The 27,404-nt window shown below is 33.2% G+C and overlaps 1 protein-coding gene across 1 annotated transcript in view; it reads left to right on the top strand.

The window, feature by feature from the left end:
* KLHL1 (kelch like family member 1) overlaps positions 1-27,404 on the top strand; it is a 361,829-nt gene that overhangs the window by 105,499 nt on the left and 228,926 nt on the right. Inside the window, exon 2 of the mRNA XM_060637013.3 lies at positions 19,357-19,539. Coding sequence (XP_060492996.1) covers positions 19,357-19,539 — 183 coding nt within the window. The remainder of the gene's footprint in view (positions 1-19,356; positions 19,540-27,404) is intronic.

Raw genomic sequence — 27,404 nt, forward strand, 5'->3', positions numbered from 1 at the left:
ATTTTTATGAGCTTTTCTTATTTTTAATAATCTATATCAATACCATATTGATCTAATTGTAATGGCTTAAGAGTATATTCTGATACCAAAAAGGCATTAACTATTTTTCTTTTGTATGATTTTTGTTGCTATTCTCAGGTATCTATTTTTTATGTAAAATTTAAAATTCTTTAATCAAATTAAAATAAGCAAAATATTAGTTTTTAGTCACTAAAGTGCATAAATTGTTTTTGTTGTACATGAGTAATAGCGGGTAAATGTATCTAAAATGAATTGTTTTCTGAATATTTTAAACAGAGAAATTTTAATTTTAGTAAATTTACCTTTAGTAAAATAATATTTTTTTGTTATTGATCATGAAAATTCTCTAATTCTCTTTAGAAACTGTCCTTCTAAATTATTTTGGTTATTTATTTTGGAAATAAATATTTATTTTTCTCTAAGTCTGTTTAATAACCATCAGATAAACAGATAGTATCTATATACATATCTATATACATTTAAACAGGTATATCTATAAATCTATAACAGATAAATCTATATACATCTATATAGATGTATATACATATATCTATATACATATATATATGATCATATGCTTATATACTTGTTTTAAAAGCCATTTTTCACAATTACATCTGACCTTTGAACAACATAGGTCTGAACTGCACAAGTCCATTTATATACAACTTCTTTTTAGATAAATACAATTCAGTACTATAAATGTATTATATTTTCCTTAATAACATTTTCTTTAATGTAGCACACCTTACTGTAACAATACAGATTGTAATACATGTAACATACAAAATATGTGTTAATTATTTATGTCTTCAGTAAGGCTTCTGGTAACCAATGGTCTATCAGCAGTTAACTTTTAGGAAACTCAAAAGTTTTATGTGGATTTTCTACTGCAAAGGGGCGGGGATGAAGCAGGTGGTCAATGCCGCCAGCCTATGTTGTCAAGGGTCAACTGTAAGTTTGTGTGTATGTGCATTAGCATTTTGCATTATTCTGGAGAAAAGGCATGTACATTTTTTCATAATGTATACATAGACAGTGTTTTCTTTGGCATTTCTGTAAAAAAGGAATGAATTTTTAGCTGTAGTTACCTAGTAAACTTGTGTGTAAAAATAATTTTTCTAGATTTATTTTCTCAAAAAATATTGAAAATATACACAGGGCAGTATATACTGATCTAATAAATAGTTTTGCAACTCGTTAAAGAAGATATATTGCTGATATGTGAAGGCATAGATATAGCTCTTAATTTCAAGGACTTTTGCAATCACATTAACACTCTAACAACCTGCACAACAGGAAATTATTTTCTAAGTAAGACATTGAATTAACTGGATTTCCTACTTAATTGAAAATAGTTGGAGTCTTTATGGAGTTACATATATCTCCACAAAAGTAATAAAATAAAGTGTATTTGTAGCAAATTTTAGTTATAATTATCAAAGTGATTATACTAATTTAGTATTTCTTCAACTAGTAGTTTTTCAGCTAGTGCAGTAACTCTTAATTTGTTTACCCAGCATAACATTTTATTTTATGATAATCAAATTATTTGGGGATAATAAAAAGTGGTAAAACAATATTAACATTTTAACAAGAGCATATTTAATGGTAAGACATTTTGCCTTTAAGAACCATGGGATAACTTTTGAATGTCATATAAGGTCCTGGTAGAAATGTGATACAGAAATAAGTTGATAATATTAAAGTTATTAATTGCATTAAATCACCAGCAAAGTGAATAATACAAAGAGGGAAAGGTGAACTAGTAAGTGAGGAAGGCAAGATAAAAACCTAGTACTTGTAATATCTTCAAATGAGAACATAGTTACTATATACAGCAAAGATGTAACCCTCAATGAGCATTTCTATGACCAGAGAAAAGGCCAGCATGAAACTAAACGCACCATAATTTTGAATACATTAGTGGTGCATAGATTAGCTTCTGGATTATTAGTCAAATGTTTTTATGTTGTTCATTGTTGTCATCTATCATGTGAGTATTTATTATCTGATCCTACAGTTTCCTACCTATTAACTCTATACAGTAGTTGATAGTTTCATCTTTTCCAAACTTGAGCTCTATTTCTAGCCTCTCACTGCTGGTTTCCTATTTCCATTAACCAGTCATTGACTAATAAACTTCTATTTAGAATAACCATGTAAAACTCTCACATATACCACATATTGGTCATTAGTTGGCCTGAAAGGTAGGTCCCACGTAAAAGTTATAATCAGTATGAATCTATCATATACAATAAATATATTTATCATATATAGTAACCATGTATAAAGACTATTGTATATGATTTAATATCTAAAAATGAGTTTATCCAAATATATGTATTGACTTTCAGGTTTTGTAGATTTTATCTCTACTATATCTTGTGAAACCATGCTCATTCTCTTAACACTTCCTATATTCAGTCTGATCTGGTCCAGGTCTGTATCATCTCCCTTGATTACTATAGAAGCCTCCCAATATATATCTTTGTCTGCAGTCTTTCTTCCTTCCAATCCATGTATCTAGTTATCTCACCCTGATGCTTCTAAATGGTTAAATGCTTAAAACAGCTCTTTCCAAAGTGTTCTGTGGTGTACAAGTTCCGTGAGATATTAACAGGGGTTATCCTCTTGTGCTACTCTCTGAGAAATAAACAAATATTTTTAAAAACTCACATATTGTCTCAATGATAAATATACTTGAGAAAACAGAGCTAAACAAAATTAAGCTCATTACATTTCTTTGCATATCCTTTGTTATCTTCAAGTGTAACAGGAACCTCTAAAGTGAGGCAGAGAATGGTATTTTTCAAACTGATCATCTCTATTTAGATATCATGATAAAAGTATTACATGAAACACACCACATTAGATGCAGCTTAAAAGATAAATTCTAATCTCATTAATATTTCATTCAAATCATTCTCTGCCTCTACTCTCAACATGCCTCTATAGGTACCTTAGTGCCTTTGATTGCTTCCTCATATCTGAACATAGCATCCATTTCTCTGACTCTTATTTTTTCCCTTGAAATTTTATTAAGTCGCTTATTTATTAAGAAATGTTCTTATCATGCTTCAACACAAAGGTTGCATATTACTTGATTGTCAGTATTTTAAAATGTTTCCAGGATTATGGGCAACAATATGTACATATAATTTGTGTGTCCATAATTGCTATTTACGTTTCACCTTATTTTAATATAATTATTTTCCATTTGTGCTTTCTCTTCTGAATCAAATGAAAATATCTTTTTTTCTATTTTTCTGTTTGTATTTTTTATTATTGTTTTTTAAAAGTGCTTTGAAAACCTAGGTATTAATATTTTGTTTGTTTTATAAGCTAAATAGTTTCTCTGAGTGTGTGGCTAGTATTTAAATGTGTTTATGATATCTTTCTCATAAAGATAGTTTAAATATTTTTGTGGTCCTTTTTTCCTTTAAGAAATCTGGAATTTGCAGCTTGCTTAAGAATGCATCCCATTCAAATTATATGAAAGTATGCGCCCCCCCCCACTTTAATATAATTGCCTTTTTGTTTAGTATTTTAACATTTCTGAAGTTTATGATATCAGGTTGTGACCTAAGTTATTTTTAATGCAAACAGTTTGTCCCAAGATCATTTGTTGAATAATCAGTATTTTTGCAATTGGTTTGGGGTTTATTTAGTATTTATCCTACTTGGAGTTCACTGTGATTTTTTGGATCTGTACACTACAGTATACATCAATTTGGAAACATTTTAAACCACCGTTTCTTTAAATGTTTTCTCTGTTCTATTTCTCTCACTTTGCCTTCTAAGGCTCCAATTATAGTACGGTAGCTCTTTTACTATTTTCCTACATATCATTAAGGCTCTACTTATTTTTCAATTTTTTTTCCTTTTTTTATTCTGTTTTCTCTCCCAGTTCCAACTGGTTATTTTACTCATCAGTTCATTTCTTTTTTTTCAATATTGTGCTTTTTCAGTTACAGAATTTTTTTTTTCTGTTAGATTCCACTTCCCTAATCTTTTCATGCTCTTTTCATGCATTAAGACCTCAATGTGACCTTTAATTCCTTGAACATAGGAATAATAACTTCTTTAAAGACCTCCTCTACTATCCAAACATCTGGGCCATTTTATTTATTTATCTTTAAATGTTTTTTTGAGCCCAACGCGGGGCTCGAACTCACGAGCCGAGCCGTGAGATCATGACCTGAGCCAAAGTCGGACGCTCATCGGACTGAGCCACCCAGGCTCCCCTAATAATCTGGGTCACTTTAGAGTCTTTTTCTACTGAGTACTTTTTTTTCCACGTTTTTCTTTTTTCATTACGTGTTTAGTAATTTTTAATTACAAAATGGACATTATACTTATGTGAAAAGAAGTGTGCATTGTGTTATCTTCGTTTAAAAGTGTTGAATTTTGTTTTGTCAAGCAGTTATTTTAAAAATCCTAGTAGCCTGTTTTGGATCCGTACACTAGGAGCAGTGTATCACTAGGATATCACTGAGGAGTGATTTTATGCTTTGTGGGGGTGGTCATAGAGTAGCTTTTACTTATTGTGTGGTTCTTACTCCTAAGATAATGACTTGCTGACATCTCAGTAGATGGCCAGGTGTTATAAGATCTCCCACCCTGGCTGAACTAAAGCTCTAATGTCAGTGCTCCCAGGATAAATCATAGAAATAAATAATAATAAATCATATGAGATAAAACGTGATTGGCATATGTGTTTTTTCATATGTATAGCTGCATAAGTGAGATTTTGCTTATTCTTTCCTTTTCTTGTTTTGCCTTTTTGTTGTTGGAATCCAAGTCTACTAGACTCATAATGAAGTAAAACATTTTACATATCTGCTTTGGAATGAAAACAATTTTATAGCATTTGACCTCTTGGATTATTAAATGTTTGCAGAAGTTATAAGTCAAATTACCTAGGGTAAGAATGTTCATATAAGGTAAAATGTTTGACTAAGTTTTTTATTCAATTTTTCTTTGATTAATCAGGTTTTCTTTTAAGTAATAGTTCCAGTTTATCTTTTATTAGAAAACTAGGCATTTTATAAAACTTTAAAATTTATCCCAATGATTTCATAATAACCTTCTATTAATTAAATGAATAAACAAAAAGTAATCATATATACCTCTTACTGCTATTTGTCATCTAGCATTTATTCTCTTTTTCTCTCATGTTTTCTATTTCTATCCTCTCCATTATTTTTCTTTTCCTTCATCATATTTGCCAGTTGTTTTCCTGTTCTTATTAAAATACTGCCTTCTATTTTTTTAATTTTTAAATTTAAATCTTTATTAGTTGTTTTTCTACTTTATTTTTATTATTCTTTTCCAATTATTTAATATTGGAGCTTAAAATTAGTATTAATTCTTTATTATCATTATTCTTTTTAAAATAAATGCATACAAAGTTGTATACTTTTCTCAGTGTAACATTTTACTTCATAATAGGCATTCTATATTCAGTACTGGTATTTTTTATTTATTTCTAAGTAATTTTTATTTTAATCCGTGATTTCTTTATTTAATAATTATTTAAACTATATTTTAAAATTTTCTTAGAGGAGGAACATTTTAACTATATTTTCTTATTATTTTCCAGGGATTTTACACTATGATCAGAACCCGTGTCTAATGTAATACATTTGTTATAAAATACAAAGTATTTTTTATTAAATTCCAAATCTACATGAGAAACATCATTTTGTTGGGCACAGCATTCTTTATATATTTTTTAAATCGATCTCACTAATGGTATGATGTAACTGCCCTATATATTCTTTTTTCTTCCTTTTTATCAGTTTTGGGGGGAAATATTTTCACATATCCCACTTTGTGGACTTGTCTTAATGTTTTTGAACTTCTAGAAATTTGGAGATTATATATTTAAAATTATTTTAGCTGTTTTCATGTGTATGAGTTCTTCCAGACTATTTTATCAATATAAGCTATCCCTTTTTGTCTTGATAGTTATTACAATAAATTTTTGGTCTGATGTTAACAGTGCCTGCATCTCCCTCATAAATGCTTTTCTCTTTTTGTAATTTCAACTTTTTAATGTCCTTTCGCTTTAGATGTGTCTCAGTAGCTACATTTCTCGGTAATTGTGCACAGCTAAGTGCATGGGCTTGTGTATGTGTAGATATTGGTCTCGGTATGAACTGAGATTTGAATGTAGTTGCAAATATAAGCCTATGTTTAGGTCCGTGCATGTCTATACCCATATCTGTTCTAACTTACGCTGAAATTAGTAATTTTTAAATTATTCCTGACATTCCATTTTGTGTTTTTTATTTGCCTGAATTTTTGTATTTTTGAAAATTTATTTTCTGCCTTTTGTTGGATGGATCAGATTTACTTTGTTGTTTTTTTTTGGGGGGGGGGGTGATGAATGTTAAGTCTTTTATTTGTTAAAATGCCGTACATATTTTGTCAATTTTAGCAATTTTAGACTTTAAAAAAATTTTAATGTTTATTTATTTTTGAGAGAGAGAGAGAGAGAGAGAGAGAGAGGGAGAGAGAATGGGCAGGGAGGGGCAGAGAGAGGGAGACACAGAATCTGAAGCAGGCTCCAGGCTCCGAGCTGTCAGCACAGAGCCCCATGAGGGGCTTAAACTCACAAAACGTGAGATCATACCCTGAGCGGAATTCAGATACTTCAGATGCTTAACCAACTGAAGCAACCCAGGCACCCCAGTGATTTTAGATTGAAGTTTGGCATTTCACCACGTATTTTTAACTTTTTCTTCCAATATATAAACTTACATATATATATTTTCCCCTAAGTTAAGAGAGTAACATTTGCCTCATTTGCCTTTTACCCCCAAATCCAATTCCTAAAATTTCCAAAGGATAATATGGGATACTCTTTATTTTTATAATGTACATTATGATTCAACAATTATTTATATTGTCACAATTATACATTTTTACTGCTTGGTTATTCTTATATCCTTTGTAATCTTGGTTATTTGAAATTGTGCTTGAGTTTACCGTAGAGTAATTCTTTCAGAATGCGTCTGTCATAGAGTTTTTGCAAACTTTCATGCCTAATTCCTTATACAAGTTACTTAAGTTCTCTTGGCCTTAGTTTTCAAACCTGTAAGATGGGAACAAAGTAGTTGTATATCAAATATGAGATCATGTAGGAGGGCACCTGCTACATTACACATGCTCAATATAGGTTAGCTTTTATTATTATTGCCCTTTAAAATTCATTAAATTATTATTTTACAGATAGAAACATGATAACTGGAGGAAAATATTTATTTGGAAGACTTTACCACTTAGAAAAAGAATAAACTGGGTCACCTGGATGGCTCAGTAAGTTGAGTGTCCGACTTTGGCTCAGGTTCCTTACTTCAAGCCCATATCGAACTCTCTGCTGTCAGTGCAGAGCATGCTTTGAATCCTCTGTCCCCCTTTCTCTCTCTACCCCTCCCCCACTCAAGCTCTCCCTCTCGAAAATGAATACACATTTAAAAAAAGGAAAAGAATAAATTTGTAAGCTAAAATACCAACAATGGCTTTTGAATTTTAGGAACATCTTTTTTTTTTTTTTTAATTTTTAATGTTTATTTATTTGAGAGAGTGAGAGAGAAAGAGAGAGTGAGCATGAGCCAGGGAGGGGCAGAGAAAGCAGGAGACACAGAATCCAAAGCTGGCTCCAGGCTGTGAGCTGTCAGTACAGAGCCCCACGTGGGGCTTGAACCCACAAGCTGTGCGATCATGGCCTGAGCCGAAGTTGGATGCTTTAAACAACTGAGCCACCAGGCACCCCTAGGAGCATCTTTTTCCAAAACCTATATATTTAAGGCATGCTGGATAATTACTAAAGTTTTATTTTTAACTTTTTTTTAAAATAATTTGTTTCCTTTAAAAGAAGTTTCCCTTGTGGACTTCATACAACATCACCAATAACACTGATCAGTAATCTCACATTTATCTTATTTATATATTTGGATGTTTATTGAAAGCCTAACAGGATTTGTTTTTCAATTTACTAATGATAAAATATTAATATCTTTAATAGGGATCAATATCCTATCAAATCTATGATATACCATTGTATCTTGATTATAGCCATGCAAGGGAAATAAGGGAAAGTGAATTTTGTTGCTGGTGAGTGACCTAGCTTATGAATCCTAACTTCTTTAGTCCCTCAGCAATTCCATATACATCTTGTTCTCTGACAGCACCAATTTTGTCAATGTTATTTACCTGGTGGAGGAAGCTAAACCTTTGTTCCTGAAGGTCCTGAGTCCTTACTAGTCCTGTATTGAATGGGTTGCCACAACTGATCTTTATCACTGGATATAAGATTGCTCAGTGGCATTCCTGTCGGTCTCCTGCTTTCCAGACGTCTTCCTCATTAGCCACATTTTACAAGCAACCCATGTTTTCCCCTTAGTAATTGGGACTAATCACTCTAACCCACAGTGTAACATCTTGCTTGCCTATTGATTCAGTGTCAAGGGGAGCCTAAGTTAGTCAGGAGAAAATTGACATTTGAAAATGGACCGCCAAACCTTTAATGTTAAAATTTTTTGTTATTGTAAGCAAGAATTCCATGTATTATCAAGGTAATAATTTGTTTTAAAGGCCACTTGTTTCAGGATCTATAAAGTAGATCTATGATTTCAGCTTTTCTGAATGGGTCATAGGCCCCTCCTCGTGAGATCTGTGGCACACACAAAGATGACCCTCAGTGATCCCTGCTTTCTTGTAACTGAAGCTTTGTATGACTCCCTCTGAGTATGAGAAGGGTCTGTGACTTGGTTCTAACCAATAGAGTATAGAAAAAATTATGCGGTATTGCTCTTGTGGTTATGTCATATTATATAAAATGCTATCTTGCATTTAGATTCTCTCTAGAGATCCTCTGTGCTGACTTGATGAAGAAAGCATCCATAGTGAGGAGGCCTGTGTGGAAAGAACTATAGATGACCTATAGAAATTGTGGGTGGCCTTTAAGAGTTGATAGTTTCCTTCAAGACCTGAAGATGACCTCTAGGAGCTGAGGGCATCATCTCGATGAAAGTCAGCAAGAAGCACAGTCCTCAGTTCTACAGACACAAGGAAATGAATTTTGCCAATACCCTGAGTGAACTTAAATGTAGATTCTTTCCCAGTTGAGCCTACAGATGATAGTGTATCCTGGCCAATACCTTTTACTGCAGCCTTCTGAGACCCTGATCAGAGGATTCAAACCATGTCTTGACTCTTGACACACACTCCTAATGGGTTGTTTAAAGCTGACACTTTTTTATCATTAGTTACTATCAATAGAAAACTAATAGAAGGCCCTAGGTACTGGTTGAAGTAGAAGTGTTAATAGAGCAGAAATACGTATTAGGGAGTCTAGCCACATATTCATGCAGTTTACTTCTGGACCTGCTAAAGCCCATTCTCATATGTATCATTTCTAATTTGATGGAATGCTAATGCACACATTCTTCTTAATGATTTCGAAAATTGTAATGGGTTGGTTAGTTAACAGTTGCCTCCTGGCTAGCATTCATTCTCTTCTTTGACCCAGTGGTAAGTAAGGAGATGATTCTCAGATTGAGAATGTTTATTGGAAGAACTATGATTTTGTTCCCAAAGTCTTGCTGAGCTATAATTCTCTTACTGGTGTGGCCACAAGGTATCTTCAGCATTTCTAGAACTTACAGACCCTTCTACTCATATCTAGTCTTCCGGATCATAAGGCCCCAGGCATAGAACTGCTTGTTCCACAGCTCAAACCTGCAGCAGAGGCCTTTCTCTGGGCCTCTGTCAGAGCTGATAGACTTGGGAGTTTACTGGCAAACTTGTAGTTATAGAACACCTCAATTTTGTATGTTATGTCTCTAACAAAAAGACAATCAAACCTTGTGCCTTTTTCATAGTGGCAGTGACACATGGTATACCATTTAAGGTCTTTCACTTTATAAGTAATTTCTTAACATGGTCAAACTGCTATACCCCTAGAATTTTCAACAGTGTGATAGGCCTTTTAAATTTTGCAAGATTTTTCTCTCACTCTCTCGCAAGGAAGACATCTAGCACACCTGCTATTTCCTCCCCGTCAGATCCAGTGATCATAATGTTACAGATGTTGTGGAAATATGTGATGTTTTATGGGATATCAAGGTGATCAAAGCTCTTGCACACTGTAAAGAGAAGAGTTGCCCTTTCTCTGTGGCAAGCCATTGAAATGATGCGGATGCTCCTGTTAGAAGAAGGTAAACAAGTTCTGATTTCCTTAATACTGCTGATTGAGAAAAAAGTGTTCTGCCAGGTTGATAGCTGAATACTAAGTGCCAGGGCTGTGTTGATTTTCCTCTGTAAAAATATCAACATCTAGAATATCAGCTATAATTATCATCACTACCTGCTTATGTTTGTGATAATCTGGTCATTATTCAAGATCCATCTGGAATTTGTACCTACCAAATGAATGAATTAAGTTGGGATGTAATAGTATCTCTACTCTTTCATATTTTGGCTGTGATAGATCTGCTGTATCATTCCCATATACATAAGTATTTTTATTTCTTCTTCTATATGACTGAGAAATCTTGGCATTACAGATTCTAGGATCCCTTTTAGTTTAGGATTCCATTAGCCCAATAGATGTTAGAGACACTCCTCTGAATCCTGGGTGAGGAGAAACCACATTTTATTTCATCCAGGTCAATCTTAATCTGATAACTTCTGAATCTTTTCCTATAGGCACTTCCCAGGTACCTACTATCCAAGTTAGCACATTATTGTAATTCCTTTGTTGTGTGGTATATCTTCTCAGAACAGAACTTGTTTTGATTAATCATTTTCAATTAATCAATTCGCAACTGCATTTCATACTAGAAACACTTTCAGATTTTGTAACATTTCCCATTCCCTCTGTGTAGTTGTCTTTCTTCCCAGATTTGGCATCGTTTTGTTGAGAACTTTCAGCATCTAAATATGACTTGTCAACTCTTCTTTTCATGCCCTCAATTATGATTTTCTTTATTTTCAGTTTAAAGATCTTGGAAATATTTCAATTATTTCAATTTGGCAATTTCAAACATTTAAAAATATTTCTGAGTTAAATAGATATATCTATAGATTATACACTTTAAAATTTAGAAGAGGAAAACGACAAAGTATCCTTCATGTTTATAGGATTATTTATTATTAAAGGTAGGTGTAATTTTTCAAGAAACATTTGCAGCATACTGATGTACACCTCATAAAAGTACCCTTTTTATTTTACAAATATTATTGGTTACATTTTCACATCTGGTATTTCATTGGAAATATACTTAACAGATTCAAATACATATTTTATTTCTTTCCACAAGTATTCTACAAGGAGGTTTTTAATGATATTCTATTTTACAGATCCATTAATTGAGATTCAGAATGCAATAAATGATAGAGCCTAGAATATATACAGTTTTTTTTTTCCTAGCTCATTTTTCTTTATTCTGTCTTATCCGGGTGTGTGTGTGTGTGTGTGTGTGTGTGTGTGTGTGTGTGTGTATGTGTGTGTGTATGCGTGTTTGCATTTGTGTGTGTTTCAATACTCTGATAAAAAGCCATACTTAAAATTCCAATTATCTTATAAGACAAAATTGTACCCAGAAGCAACATTAATGACTATGTTCATTTTTCTTGTTTCTAAGTAGTAGCACCTGGTGCTTGAACTTTATCCCTTCTAATATTTCCTGGTTCTAAATCTCTCTCTTGGGGATTATTAAAAGATTTGAAAATTAGTGTGTTTGTATAACCAGACATTCATTTTGAACATTGGTTTACTCTGCCATACCAATATATGATGATGATGCTTCATACTCTCCTATTGTAATAAGCAAAGTTGGTTCTTTAAATTTACTTATTTACAAATTTTTCCCATTTCTTTTCTTTATCTTTTTTAAATAATCAAATATTAACTTTAAGTGTAGGACTTTCAGGGTGACATAAGCATTACTATTATATTTTATTGTCTGATAATTTTGGTTACTTTTTGATCTTTGATATTATTTACATAATATTACATAATTATTTACATAATATTACATAATGATTTGTAATAATGACTTTATGGTTTTAAAATTTAAATGACATGTTTCATATAAAATATTTAAGCAATGTAAAGAAGGAAGCAAATAACAAACTTTTAATGAGAAACAATTTTTAAAGTTAAAATAAATGTCTTGCTAATATGAACAGAAGCTTGTAGGATACACTAACTTCATAGCTAACACAAATACTTATTTCTTAATAACCTAAATAACAACATCTTTCACTGTCTTCAGTTTCTCGCCCAAGAATTATGTATTGGTAATTCCTTTATCTGAAATTATGGAAATGTTCTTTAAATTATTCCCTCAAAACAAAAACTACCTTATTGCTACAGAAAAAAAAAGTTGCAAATTTATTTGCCATTTTAGGTCTACACTTACATAATAACATTAAAGATATAATGACACTGGAACCTAGTCTTAGGGACCTTTGTTTGAAATAAATTCATTGTATCTATTTAAAGGATTTTACAAAAAAAAAATTTTAATGTTTTTATTTATTTTTGAGAGACAGAGTGTGAATGGGGGAAGGATAGAGAGAGAGGGAGACACAGAATCTGAAACAGGCTCCAGGCTCTGCGCTGTCAGCACAGAGCCTGATGTGGGGCTCAAACTCACAGAGGGCGACATCATGACCTGAGCCAAAGTTGGATGCTTAACCAACTGAGACACCCAACTGCCCCTGTTTAAAGGATTTTTAAAAGTATTTTCTGAGTGCACCTGGGTGGCTTAATCAGTTAAGTGTCCAACTTTGGCTCAGGTCATGATCTCATGGTTTGTGGGTCCAAACTCCACCTTGGGCTCTGTCCTGACAGCTCAGAGCCTGGAGCCTGCTTCTGATTCTGTGTCTCCTTCTCTCTCTGCCCCATGTCTCCTTCTCTCTCTGCCCCTCCCCCAGTCACACTCTGTGTGTGTGTCTCTCTCTGTCCTAAAAATAAATATTTTAAAATATTAAAAAATTAAAATAAAAATATTTCTGTAGTATACTTAGTGTATTCTTTAGTGTTTTCACAATGTGCATAAAAACACTATCAGAGAACACAAAAGCATTCATATTTGGGTTATAGTAGTTATGTATTCTTTTTCTTCTCAGTTCTGGAAGCTATTTGAAATTCAACAATAGGAATTCACACAAACATTTACTAACTACTTTCTGTGTGCCAGGCACACTGTCAAATTTGGGGATATATATTACTTTACCAAAAGTATATTTTTGTGTTCAATGAAGCATACAAGAAAACCATGAGCAATTAAAATCAGTATTTGGCCAAGGCCAATTTCTCATAGAATATTTTCACTCATTTACTCAACAAATAAACTCCTAAAATATTCTACATGCCAAAGACATATTTAAAACATATTGGATAATTAGCATGTCAGGGTAAACCATGACTCCCCAAACAATATGGATTAAAACACATCTTTCTGAAACAAAAGTGATAGTTAAACGAATTTCTGAAAAAGTAAAGCTATCCATGAGAATGTGACTATGTTATGGAGGTTTTAGGTAAAGAGCAAAATGTGTGTGAAGGCTATAGAAGAAACAGGTATAGAAAACTGGAATTAATTAGTATGATTAGAATTAGAACTTGAGCTGATAGGTATTAAGAGTTGGAGAAAATAGGGGTGCCTGGGTGGCTCAGTTGGTTAAGCATCTGATTGGGCTCAGGTCATGAATCTGCAGTTCATGGGTTCAAGCCCCACATCGGGCTCTGTGCTGACAGCTCAGAGCCTGGAGTCTGCTTCAGATTCTGTGTGTGTCTCTCTCTCTGTAACCTCCCCTGCTCACCCTCTGTCTCTCTCTCTCAAAAGTGAATAAACGTTAAAAAATTTTTTTAAAGTGTTGGAGAAAATATCAGATCGTTAGGCATTTGTAATATATCATATGTAGTTTGAACCATGGAGACACTGAAGGCTGGAGCCTGATTGCCAGTGCACAATTTATGGTGTAATTTAAATGGGTACATAAGTAGAGAGTCTTAAAGTGAAAAGAGACGAATAGTAGTTAGTTCTTACAGCCGTTTATTTTTTTAAGTTAATTCACGGTCTAATCTTCTAGAAGTAACTATTTCCTGGTGCGAGAGTCAAATTATTTCCACAGGATCCCAAAATTATTTACCACAAAAAGAAGAAAATATCCTTTTTTCAGAATTGTTTGGTACAGGAAATGTAAGTGATGTTCAGTCCTGAATTGTTCAGCATAGGAATAGGAATGCACATTGGCCAGTTCTCAGCAATTAAGAAATGACAATTAAAGCTAAATAAAGCCATAAGAAAAGACACTGGTGCTCTTGCAAAAGCAATTTTCTTTATACGGGTGATTGGGAAGTTAGATTGCCATGGATTGAGGAGTATTCAGAGGGTCAGGATTTAGGATAATGAGTGCAGACAACACTTTGGGGACAGACATACGGTTGGGAAAGGAAATAGGAATAGCTGTGGCTTGAGTTCATGAGATCAAGAAAATTTGGTAATCATTTTATTGTTTTGTATATCACCGGTTGGGGAATTCCTAAGCATGTTTAAATTCCGATGGGAAGAAGTCATATTGCCCTTTTAAAATTTCATTTCTTGGAACTTGAAGCTTTACATTATTGGGCCACAATAAAGATAAAAGTTACGGTGTCAGATCCAACATCTGAGAGACTCTCACATTGGAAAGATATTATAAAGTTTATTTAGGCTGAACACGTAAAAATTAGACAATAAGAGAAATCATACAATGTCAGATTTTATATTTATAGGAAACATCATGAAGATATCTCTATTTCATAAAATTTTAAGATCTGATTTGTTAAACTAATAAGGCTGGATATGTGATGGGAAGATTAAATAATAAATCTTAGTTTAATAATCCTAAATGCTCTGATGTGGAAACTTCTTTTTAAATCTTGAGTCAAAGGTCAAGGACAAGGAGTTCTATTCAAGCCTGAGATCAGGAAATGATTTATGAGGAAATGTGCAAGCACTGTGACAGTGACTTTATAGGGAGAAAAATCAAGTCAAACCAACATAACCATTTTTCTTGACAGATCTACCAACCTCCAAGAGAAATAACTAGTTTTCAAATATAATGTGGAGAAAGTCAAAGATTTAGAACTTTTAGAAAAAAAAAGTGAGGAGTGAAGATGAACTCTGAAAAAATAGTTTGTAGTCTAGTTTCTAGCTCTCTGTTCTTTTGACTTATCCTTTTAAATTACTTTCAAGTTCTTCAGCAAAGGCCCACGTCTGTATGACAGTCAAGATTTGTTAGAGTACCAGGGCACCTGGGTGGCTCGGTGGGTTAAGCGTCTGACTTCGGCTCAGGTCATGATCTCACGGTCCGTGAATTCGAACCCCGTGTCGGGCTCTGTGCTGACCGCTCAGAGCCTGGAGCCTGTTTCAGATTCTGTGTCTCCCTCTCTCTCTGCCCCTCCCCTGTTCATGCTCTGTCTCTCTCTGTCTCAAAAATAAATAAATGTTAAAAAAAAAAAAAAGATTTGTTAGAGTACCTAGGTTACAGAAAAGAAGGTGCCACCTTCACAGTAATTAGCTTTTTGACTTTAAAAAAATCCTGTAAAATTCTGTGCCCTGTTTCATTTGCAGTTATTTGGTCTCACGAAACTCTAAAATGGTATTATTCTATTTCTTTCACTATTTCCTCTAATATCATGTCCACTACAACTTGAGTGACTTGAAGATCAGCTACATTAAAGTCTTTCCTTGCTAACATTTCCCAGGCTCTGAAAATCTTAGTGAGGTATAAACCTTTCAGCCGTAAGTATGTTATTTGACTTGAAGGAAATTTACATGAGGATCTGAATTAAGCCAATCTGGAGCCCTTCTGCAGGGTCATCTCTAATATCTTGACTTTAGGATTCTGTCACGCAGTCTGGTACCAGACCAGAAACATCGGGATCTCAGTGGATCAGTTTTGATCTATTTGGCAGCCTATGCTCCTGATAGTCCTGACTTGATTCTCCATAGTAAACTGAAATCCAATAATGATATGTTCGTTCTAGATTTACAACTCCTTCTTGCAGGGCATTTTGTGACTTTTCTGTTCAATGTGTTAATGTATAGAAGAATGTTCTTGCCACATATGCCTGAGCCTGAATTCCTAAAATATATTCCGGGAAATGACCATATTCTGGGGTTGTAATTTGCAAACTTGTGAAAGGCAAACATATGGTATAGCAAAATTTCTATTAGTTTTAAATATGTAAGGAAAAACTGGTAAAGTCTGGTGAAAATAACCATATTGTGTAGACAAATATTGTAGATAACAGAGAAACACATAATTTAATTGATTTAGATTTGTAAACTTGTCTGCAAATTCTTTTGGATTTTCTATGTGCACAAACATGTCTTCTGGAAATAATATTAATTATATAGTTTTTCCTTGTCTAACTCTAATGGACTTTTATTTCTTTTTTTCTTTGCTTACATTACATTGGAAAAACACTCCAGAAAAATGTTGAATAGAGGTAGCACTAATGAATTTCATTTTAAATCTCAATGAGGAAAGGTTTCCATTAAATATGTTTGCTATATGAATGAATTAGGTGATTTTATATGATGAGAATGTGTTCCTTAATTAAGTGTAACTTACTTGTGATGCATTATCCAGTATATATTTAATATATATCTTTTTTTATGTATTTCTTTTTTACATACAGTTTTGTATTTAGTTGCTAGAATTTTGCTTAAGATTTTTGTAAATCTGGGTGCCTGGGTGGCTCAATCAGTTGAGCATCCCACTTTAGCTCAGGTCATGATTTCATGGTTTGTCGGTTCGAGCCCCACATCGGGCTTTGTGCCTCGAGTCTTCTTCGAATTCTGTGTCTCCCTGTCTCTCTGCCCCACCCCTGCTCATGGTCTGTCTCTGTCTCTCAAAAATGAATAAACATTTAAAAATTTTTAAGATTTTTGTAAATCTGTATAGGAGAGAGAATGACCATTAATTTTTCTTTCCTTGTAACATCCTTTTCAATTTTGTTTCTGTGTTATATTTACCTCATTAAACAAGTTGGAGGAAAAGTTCTCATTTTGTATTCTCTGGCAACTTTTTAAGAAATTTTTTTTTTCTCTCTTCCTTTTTTTTCTAGCTTTGCATTGGTTTTACCATCATGTGCAGTTTTGTTTTATTGTGGATGGATAGTGAGTCTTGAATCTTGATGTCTTTAACATATTTTTGAAGACTCTTGGCCAATATTTCTTCAGATGGCTTTTGCCCTATTATGTCTCTCCCTACTTTTAAAACTATAATTATGGGAATATTACAATGTCTTACCAAGTCATTTGTTTCAGAAACTACTGTTTTTATCTTTTTATATCAATAATTTAGTTTCAATATTTTCTATTTATTTTTACATTATCTTTGCTTCACCTGCATCCAATCTGCAAGTTCAATTCCTCTACCAAAATCTTAAATTATTACATTTCCAGTTGATTTATTCATATAACCTAATGTTCTTAAAATTATCCACCTTTTTATTTATATTAAAATATATTAATAACAGATATTTTCACATCTATAATTAATAGTGATCCATCTGGGAGCCTGTTTCTATTGTCTGTTTTCTCCCTAGGTCTAGTTTATTTATAGGCCTACTTTTTTTACTTTAATGTCAAGCATTATATACATGCAGAAGGAATCAGAGTTTCTATCAAGTTATCTTTTTTTAAGGGGTTTATTTTGACTATATTATGACATTTAGATTAAAGGATCACTTTAATGCACTCAGAGGCTTCATTGATTCAAATCTAGATTTCTGTCTTTGTGTTATCTCTTGTATTTCCAGTACCCTTGACTCCTGGGATCCAGTCCTTCAGGGGGCCCAACTGAGAGCCTGTGTAGTTACCAGCATCCCTCATCCTTGCTGGTCCTTGAATCCAAATTTTTGTCTTTCAAGTTCTATTTAACATTTCAATGTCCTATAAGCCATTTTCTGCTTGTCTAGCAGTGCTTAGGAGTCACAAATACCTCTGGGGAAAATTGGTACACAATGACAGCCTTTCCTAAACTTTCCTTTGTGGCCCTTCAATTATCTCTCAAGTTCTGATTACCTTAGGAGCCCCTAATTCCAATATCCATCCTTTCCTCCAAGCCCCATGATACTGTTGGCTGCTTCATTATGCTGAGTTTCTCAGAGTCTCACCCTATGCTGCTTATAATTAGTAAATAACTTTAGAGGGAAAGAAAAAGCAGTGTAGAATTTTGAGCTGACTTCTGTGAGTTTATCTTTATTCTAAGTTCTTGATCTATCAGATCCTGGTTGCCTTAGTAGTTATTATTAAATTCATTTAATTATTTTGATATTATATGTAACATTTTTTCTGGTGTTCTTGGTGAGGGGTTTAGTCAACTACAAGTTATTCCCCTGTAATTGGAAAATTAATTCCCCCATGTTATTTTCTATCTTGAAATAAGATATTTCATTATTATTGTTATCAAACACTTGGTTGGGTCTTCTGGGCCTACCATTCACATTTTGATAGAGTCTTCTCCTTGATATGGAGCATGGTATTTCAATGTCTTCATTGTGAAACAGTCTATGATATTAATAAATGCAGTAGCCAAAATTCAGTATTAATTTTTTCAAAATTTAAAGTTTATTAAATATACTCATGTGTGTATATGCATATATACATGTGTATGCACATGTATATATGCATGCATACATACATATTATATATATATTTGATATATATATATATATTTCAAAGTACTTGTTGAGCTACTGCATGCTGTATATATATTTAATCAGTTGGGTGTGGAATATAAAACTCAACAATTTAATTTCAAATTTATTGTCAATCTTTTTTACAAACCATGTTTCATAATTTCTCATAATAAAAGTCACCTACTTCTGTAAAGGGACATTTATTATAACCTCACAGGAATCGTAATTTAGGGTAGTATAATTAGATAATCTATCTCATTTTCAAATGTATTAAATTAACATTTTATTAGTAATCAATTTTAGAACAGGCATGCATGTTCGTAATTGACTATTTCTGTTACTTTTTTGGGTTTTTTAATTTAATGTCCTAATAAATACAGATAACCTATCTTTTAAATCATTTTAAGACAAGAAAAAAAGATAATTAACAATTCATTTATGGCTTCCAGAGCAAATTATTTCACCCTAAATAGATTTTTCTGACTTACATTAACAATGATGGACATAAGGAGAGATGCATTGATTTCCCTATAAAGTTCTAAAACTCTGTGTGTGTAATTTTGGTCAACTCCTAGCACTTTATAAACACCATCTTTTTTGTATGTGACTTGCAGGCTGTCAGCAACTAGCCATTCACTGACACCTCAAAGTGATATGGACTCCAGTAGCTCTGAAGAATTCTATCAGGCCGTTCACCATGCTGAGCAAACCTTCAGAAAAATGGAAAGTTATTTGAAACAACAGCAACTCTGTGATGTTATCCTCATTGTTGGGAACCGAAAGATACCTGCGCACAGGTATAGTAACCTGTCTTAATTGGATACATGCATTCATATATTTGGAAATGATACTCTGGTATGTAGATGTAAAACATTATATGATTAGAGAGTTAAGCATCTAATTTTTTTTGTGTGTGGTCCAATAGAACTTTATTTATGGGCAAAGGGATTTGAATTCCATTTAGTTTTCACATGTTGTGGAATATATTGATCCTTTGATTTTTCCCCAACCATTTAAAAATATAAAACCTGTAACTAGCTTGTGGGTTGTGCAATAGGCAGCAGGCCAGATTTAGTCCATGGGTCGTAGTTTGCTGATCCCTGTGTTTAAAGCACTCAAGTTCTCAAGTCTCTGATTTATGGAAGAAAGAAAGGGGTTCAAATACAATTTGAAATATTTTGACTTTGATATTTTGTTATGAATTTCTAGATATGTTATGATAAAGTATATGACATATGGGATATTTTATTATAAAAATACAGTAAAATCTTAGATTGCATGTAACTTGGTCTGCAAGTGTTCTGCAAGATGAGCAAACATTTCAAATAAATTTTAACTTAGTAAACAAGAGATGTCTTGTAATGTAAGTAGTATGTGATACTTCACATGATCGAGCCAATTGTTCTTGAAATTCACTTTGATATATGAGTGTTTTGGATTACAAGCATGTTTCCAGAATGAATTATGCTTGCAAACTAAGGATTACTGTATTGTGTTTGTGTGTTTTCATGTATTTATCCATAACGTAGCTGTTATGCTCTTAAATGTTGTCAGGCTCATATTAGACGGACAAAGCCTACTGTGATTGAAAGTTAGATTTTCCAGTAAGAACATCAAGAATAATTTGATATTCCATCTATTAACACATGCCATCTTTCATAGTGCTATGATTCAAATGCAAAAAAAAAAAGATGAAGGATAGAGGTAAATTTGTAGAATTATAAATCATAATATAAATGTATCCTACTAATCTTTGTCAAATGATCATAGCTAAATCTATTTATAATAGTTGAGAATCCATATTTTTAAGAGAGATTAAGTTATTTTTCTTTTACTTTTTATTTATTTTGTGGGAGATTTATAATGCCATTAGAGTAAACATTTTATAATAAATAAAGCAAATATAAATACTTCAAAAAGAAAACTTCTTCTAACTAAGGTTGATAAATATTCCATTTTATGTTTCACATAATCACACTAAGTGGAGATACATTTTAACATAGGAGAATGTACCTAAAATCTGAAATGAAATGTACTTTTCTGACAAAACTAAAAGGAAATCCGGTCAGGCGTTAGGGTGCCTCAGTTGCTCAGTTGGTTAAGCAACTGACTCTAGGTCTCAGGTCTGGTCTTGTTCTCAGGGTCATGAATTCAAGCCCTGTGTTGGGCTCCAAGCTGTGCATGAATCCTACTTTAAAAATATAAATAAATAGAAATAAAAAATAAAAGGAAATCAGGTTATATTGGGTATACATTATTTGTTTCAACTAGGAAATTCAAAATACTTCATGATGACATCTTTATTTTACATTTATTATTATTTTTTTAATGTATGACATACTAATATTATTCTTAATGTCCAATATATTTGGAAGCTAATATACTTTTAAACATTCCTTATATATTTATTATTGATAATTTCAAGTTACATGAACTAAACATCCAATTACTTTCTGACATATTAATTTCTTATCAGTTTACTTATGAAAATTCATTAAATTTGAGGTCAATTTTGTACTTTTTCAATTTTTTAATGTGAAATTTTAATTGAGAAAAGAATTAAATTTAGTTTTGATTCTTATTCTTTTATTATTTTAAATACTTGAATATATAGGCAAATAATCTTAGATTACCTTGATATATGTTGTTTAATATTATTAACACTAATTGATTAGTAGAAAGAAGATGTTATCAACATATAAAAATATTTTTAATGTATTCCTATTTTCTATATTTTTTAACTTAAATTTTACTACCTAGAAATATATATACATCTAAGTGCTGACAATCAAAAACATTCCTGAAGAATGAGGGTATATTTCTACTATGATAGCAATATTAAAATGTGAACATTGAATTTGATACACTTAGAAATGCATAGGAGGGAACATTTAACATTGAATAACTACTGTAGTTTTCAATCGATCATCTAACTATGGAGACAATTCTAATTATATAACATTCACACGCATTTTCAAATATTTCTATGAAATTGCATTATTATTGACAAAAAAACAATTAACAAATAGTCATTATTATTGAGATATTCTATATTGTAATATGTGTGGCAAATATGCTAATTATCCGGAACTAACATCTGGATAAAAATTTCAATGTAAGAGATATTCTTCTTTGAGAATGTAACTAAGTTTACTTCATTTAACTTACAAATTGGTTAAATAATTGCGTATATACACACACACACACACACACACACACACACTACATATATATATGTAGTGTGTGTGTGTGTGTGTGTGTGCGTGTAGAGAGAGAGATTCAATCAACTCAAAAGTATATCAGCACAACAAATGGTCATTAATTTTTTTAAAAAGAGCAATGTTTCACATAATTTACAGTCATATTTTCAGACTTTTATTTGTAGTAATTTAAGATTTCTCATTTGAACCATTTGTAACCAATATACTGAGCAATCCTCCCATATTAATTATATTTTACATTCTTTTCTTTGTTACTTTTTTTATAAATATTTATTTTTCACAGAGAGAGCATGAGCGGAGGAGGATCAGAGAAAGAGGGGAATAGAAGGTCCAAAGCAGTCTCAGTGCTGACAGCAAAGAGCCTGATGAGGGTTTCAAACTCACTAACCATGAAATCATGACCTGAGTGGAAATCAAGTCAGATGTTCAACTGACTGAACCACCCGGGAGCCCCTCTTTGTTACTTTTTAAATCTAGATTGTTAATATTATTTATAAATAATTTAATTATGCAAGTTATTTTATAATAATCCAGATGATTAAGAAATAATGTCATTTCTTTTTTAAATTGTTTTTAATCTTTATTTTTTAATTTGTTTTAATGTTTATTTTTGAGAGAGAGAGACAGAAAGAGTGTGAGCAGGGTTTGGCAGAGAGAGAGAGAGACACAGAGTCCAAAGCAGGCTCCAGGCTCTGAGCTGTCAGCACAGAGCCCGACACTGGGCTAGAACTCACAAACTGTGAGATCATGACCTGAACTGAAGTTGGATGCTTAACCGACTGAGCCACCAAAGCACCCCTTCTGTTTATTTATTTTTGAGACAGAGAGAGACAGAGGGCAAGCAGGGGAGGGGCAGAGAGAGACACACACACAGAAGCTGAAGCAGGCACCAGGATCTGAGCCATCAGCACAGAGTCCAACACGGGGCTCAAACTCACAAACTGTGAGATCATGACTTGAGCTGAAGTTGGACACTTAACCAACTGAGCCACCCAAATGTCCCAGAAATAATATTGTTTCTAATTTCAGATATTCTAAAACATTTGAGTAATGTATTAGTTTTATACATATTACTCTGAACATTTTAAATATTTTATATAGTTAGCAGATATTAAAACAAGTATATTATTGTTGGTCATCTGTATTTCCCTTAAATGTGACAAGAAAAAATTTAATCTAAGTCTATATCCTAAATTGATGCAAATAAGAATGTATATTTTCTTTACACCATGGCTTAAGATTTTAGTACTGTTATTTTACAAGTAATTTGCATAGTTATGATTCTAAGTTAAACATACATTAACAAATATATGGGGAAATATTTATAAGGCGCCTGAAAAAAGGCAAGTGCTGTTTTTAGTAATTGCAGATACAATGCCCCTCTTTATTTATACTTTTGCACAGTGAAATGATAGTAATGAATGAGTGATTAGCTCTTTGCTTTAAACAAATAATCATCTTAGAAATAGTAACAAAGGAATGGATTTTGAAGTTATTTTGTTATATTTTGATTAGTACAGATGAATATTGCCTTTAGGCAAAATATATATGATGATATGATCATTAGCACTGGAACAAGGGACTATTATAATAATTTCAAATAATGAAAAAAATAACTTTCAGTAAGGTCTACTGCTCCTTTAGGAAAGACATTGAAATTTAGTGTTATAAGTACTCACTAAATATCCATTCATAAAGTCATATATATTTAATTTAATTTTATTATCTCATCATTCAAAACTTTCATATTAATCCCTATTTAAATTAACAGATTATGGCCATTAAAGAGCTCTCCATAAAACCCTTTGTTTTTGTTTTGGTTATATTGTATATATGTTTTTAACCTGATATAAGTCACAACTATGAATGTATTATGAAATGCCATGTTTATATAGGTATGTTAGGTTATTGCTCAGTATATTTTTATGTATTTATTTTGAAAATTTATTCATTTATTTTGAGAGAGAGAGTGCACATGTGTGTGCAAGTGGAGGAGGGTCAGAGTGAGAGGCAGAGAGAGAATGCCAAACAGGCTCCATGCTATCAGCTCAGAGCCTGATGCAGTGGTCAATCTCATGAACCATGAGGTAATGACCTGAGCTGAAATCGAGGGTCAGATGCTCAACTGACTGAGCCACTCAAGTGCCCCACTAGGCATATATTTAAGTAAGTTAGCTCTGAAAAGTTAATAACACTCAAGATGACACATTAATACATTTTTTGTCATGGAAAATAATCACAATTCTGAATTCATCTGTGCTTTAAGTTTTCAGAGGAATTCTAAAATAAATATAAACTTCTCATAAAATGGCCCAGAATAATTGATTAACAACAAATGAACCAAAAAACTGAACATAAATCCCTAAGTACTAATTATATAGAATTTTTTGCTATGTAGTCTTCCTATAATCAGAGAGGTCAGATACTGAAAATTAGACTGACAGATCAATATTAATAATTGGATAGTCGAATTTTCAATGGTAAGAGATTTAAGGGGTTTTCAGGGCCTACTCTGTTACAATGTACAGGTATATAATGAAATATAATTTAGCTTGTGAAAGTCTTTTCCCCCTCTAGCAATTATTAAGGGTAAGTGCATTTGACAGAAATAAGTGAGAAAATCTTAAATAGCTAACATCCTCCAAGTTGGAAATAATATTAGATATAATTTTATGTACATAGAAACAGTGTGGAAAGATATTCAACATACTGTCAATAAAGCTTATACCTGGAGAATACGAGTAGTCAGGATAAAGAAGGGACTAGCTATTGTTTAAATGTTAATGTATAAACATAGATATTCTTTGAACTCTTTAGAATGAGTGTGTAATAATTCATGATCAAATAAAGACTTAAATAAAAAATTAAATGATAATATGTGACAGACAGAAAGAATCCTGCTCTGTAGACCAAAACCCTGGGCATTTCGTTTAGCACCATATTATGTTTTCATTTTTTTTAATGTTTGAGGATATATTTAATTATTTTAAGAATATATATATATATATATATGAATATTATGAATATATATTCATATTTATATGTGTGTTCTTTACTGAACACTAGTATCATGAAAATAGTTGAAACTCAAAGCGGCAATTGAAATGATGTATCAGAAGCACTTAAAACATGGGGCTCCTGGGTGGCTCAGTCGGTTGTGCGTCCAGCTTTGGCTCAGGTCATGGTCTCATGGTTGGTGGGTTCAAGCCCCACGTCGGGCTCTGCACTGACAGCTCAGAGCCTGAAGCCTGCTTTGGATTCTGTGTCTCCCTCTCTCTCTTTGTTCCTCCCCTGCTCACTCTCTCTCTCTCTCTCTCTCTCTCTCTGCCTTGAAAATAAATAAATGTTAAAAAAATTTAAAAAAGAAACACTTAAAATATTAAATACAGTAAAAAGAAATTACTTTCATAAGTAACATATATTAATACTCAGAAGTAGGCAAGTAGTAGTGTCTCTGTACTGATGGAAAGTTTATTTACATAGTTTATCTGTGCTGACAGAGGAATAACTCATTTCTCCTATTTTATTAAATCCAACATCCATCTAAATCTCTCAATCAGCTTGATAGTTAATAAAGCTCTGAATCAACTTCAGAAAAAAAAAATCCCTGTGCCTGTTGGATTTAGTGGCCCCAGGTAACTCCCACAGCCCCAGGCTGTGCCAGCCCCTCCCATAGTGCCAGGCTTCCAGAGGACTCCTGTGGACACGGGCTCCCAGCACATCCCAGCCATGACCTGCTACCATGGCTCAGGCTCCTGGTGGCCCCATACCCCCAATCAGTCACCTGGAACCCAGGCTGCAGGCATGTTCTCGTAAACCCAGGTCCCTGGCTGGGCCCAGCCAGGTTGACTACCACAGGTCTAGGCTATTGTGCCACCATAGCACCAAGCCAGCTCCTTTGTACCTATGATCTCTGGCCCACCCCAGTGTCATGCCGGACCCTAAGAACCTCAACTCAAAGCTGGCTCCCATGGATTCAGGCTCTATACTTGTCTCAACACCAGACCTGCCCCAGCAGAAAGAACCTTCAGGCTGGCTCCCAAACTCCCAGGTTATAGTTGACTCCATAGGCCCCAACCTCCATGCTCACTCTAGTACCAAGCTGGATACAATGTCCCTAAGCCTCCAGTTTGGCTCCCATGAAACCAGGCTCCCAAACCACACTACGACCAAATCAGGTCTATGGAGCCAGATGCCAGACCCAAACCAGTGTCCCTGGTACCTGATTGGATCATGTAGACCCAGGACCCACGTCTGCCCCTGCAGGTCCAGGTCCCAAGCCAGTCACTTTAGACTTAAATGCCAGGCCCACTGCAGTGATCCCAAGCTCCAGGCCTACCCCTGGATACCCAAGCACTAGGCTAGACCCTTGCATACCCAATGTCAGGCCCACTCACCTGCTCACCCAGAAACTAGATATGCCCACTCAAGGACTTCAGAATGAAGCCTGTAAACAGATACCACCAGATGGCCAACCCAGGATCTCTGGATAGGCAGACTGGTGAAGGTTTTTGCCTGCCCAAGCCAGTCTGTGAAGATTGGAAGAGCCACACCACCTTCCTTGAATGCATAGACAACAATGCAAGGCCACAAGGGAATCATGAGCTGAGAAAGTACATCACTACTAGACTTGCCTTACAAGAAATGCTGAAAGGAGTTCTTCAAGCTGAAATGAAAGGATTCTAATTAGAAACATGAAAACTTGAAAGTATAATACATACTAGTAAAGCTAAAGCTATAGTCAAATTCAGAGTAATCTAAAACTGTAATGTCATGATGTGTTTATCACTTAACTCTAATAAAGTGATTAGAAGACAAAAAAAGAAGACAAAGGTGTTAAAAGTACTTATTACTGTAATCATTAGTTAATGATTACACAGTATATAAAGTATGTAAAGTACACAGTACATAAAGAGGTAAATTGTGAAATCAAAACCAAATATGGAGGGAGTAAAAAAGTAATTTTTGTATGTGATTGAAGTTAAGTTGTTATCACCTTAAAATAGACTGTTCCATTTATAGGCTGTTTTATGTAAGCCTCTTGGTAACCGCAGCACAAAAACTTAAAGTAAATACACAAAAGAAAAAAAGGGAATCAAAGCATGACATGAGAAATTACTAATTCACAAAGAAAGATAGCAAAAGAGGAAAAAAGGAACAAAGGAATGCAAAACAGCCAGAAAACAACTAGATGGCATTGTAAATTCTTACCTATCAATAAATATTCTAAATAAAATAGGATTAAATTGTGAAATCAAAAGGTATACAGTGAATGAATGGATTAAAAAATAACACCTAACTATATGCTGCCTACAAGAGACTCACTTCAGCTTCAAGGTCACACATAGTCTCAAAAATGAAGGAATGGAAAAAGATATTCTGAGAAAATGGAAACAAAAAGAGAGCAAGTATAGCTATCCTTTTATCAGACAACATAGTCT

This window comes from Panthera onca, chromosome A1, assembly GCF_046562875.1.
Source record: "Panthera onca isolate mPanOnc1 chromosome A1, mPanOnc1 haplotype 2, whole genome shotgun sequence".
Lineage (NCBI taxonomy): Eukaryota > Metazoa > Chordata > Mammalia > Carnivora > Felidae > Panthera > Panthera onca.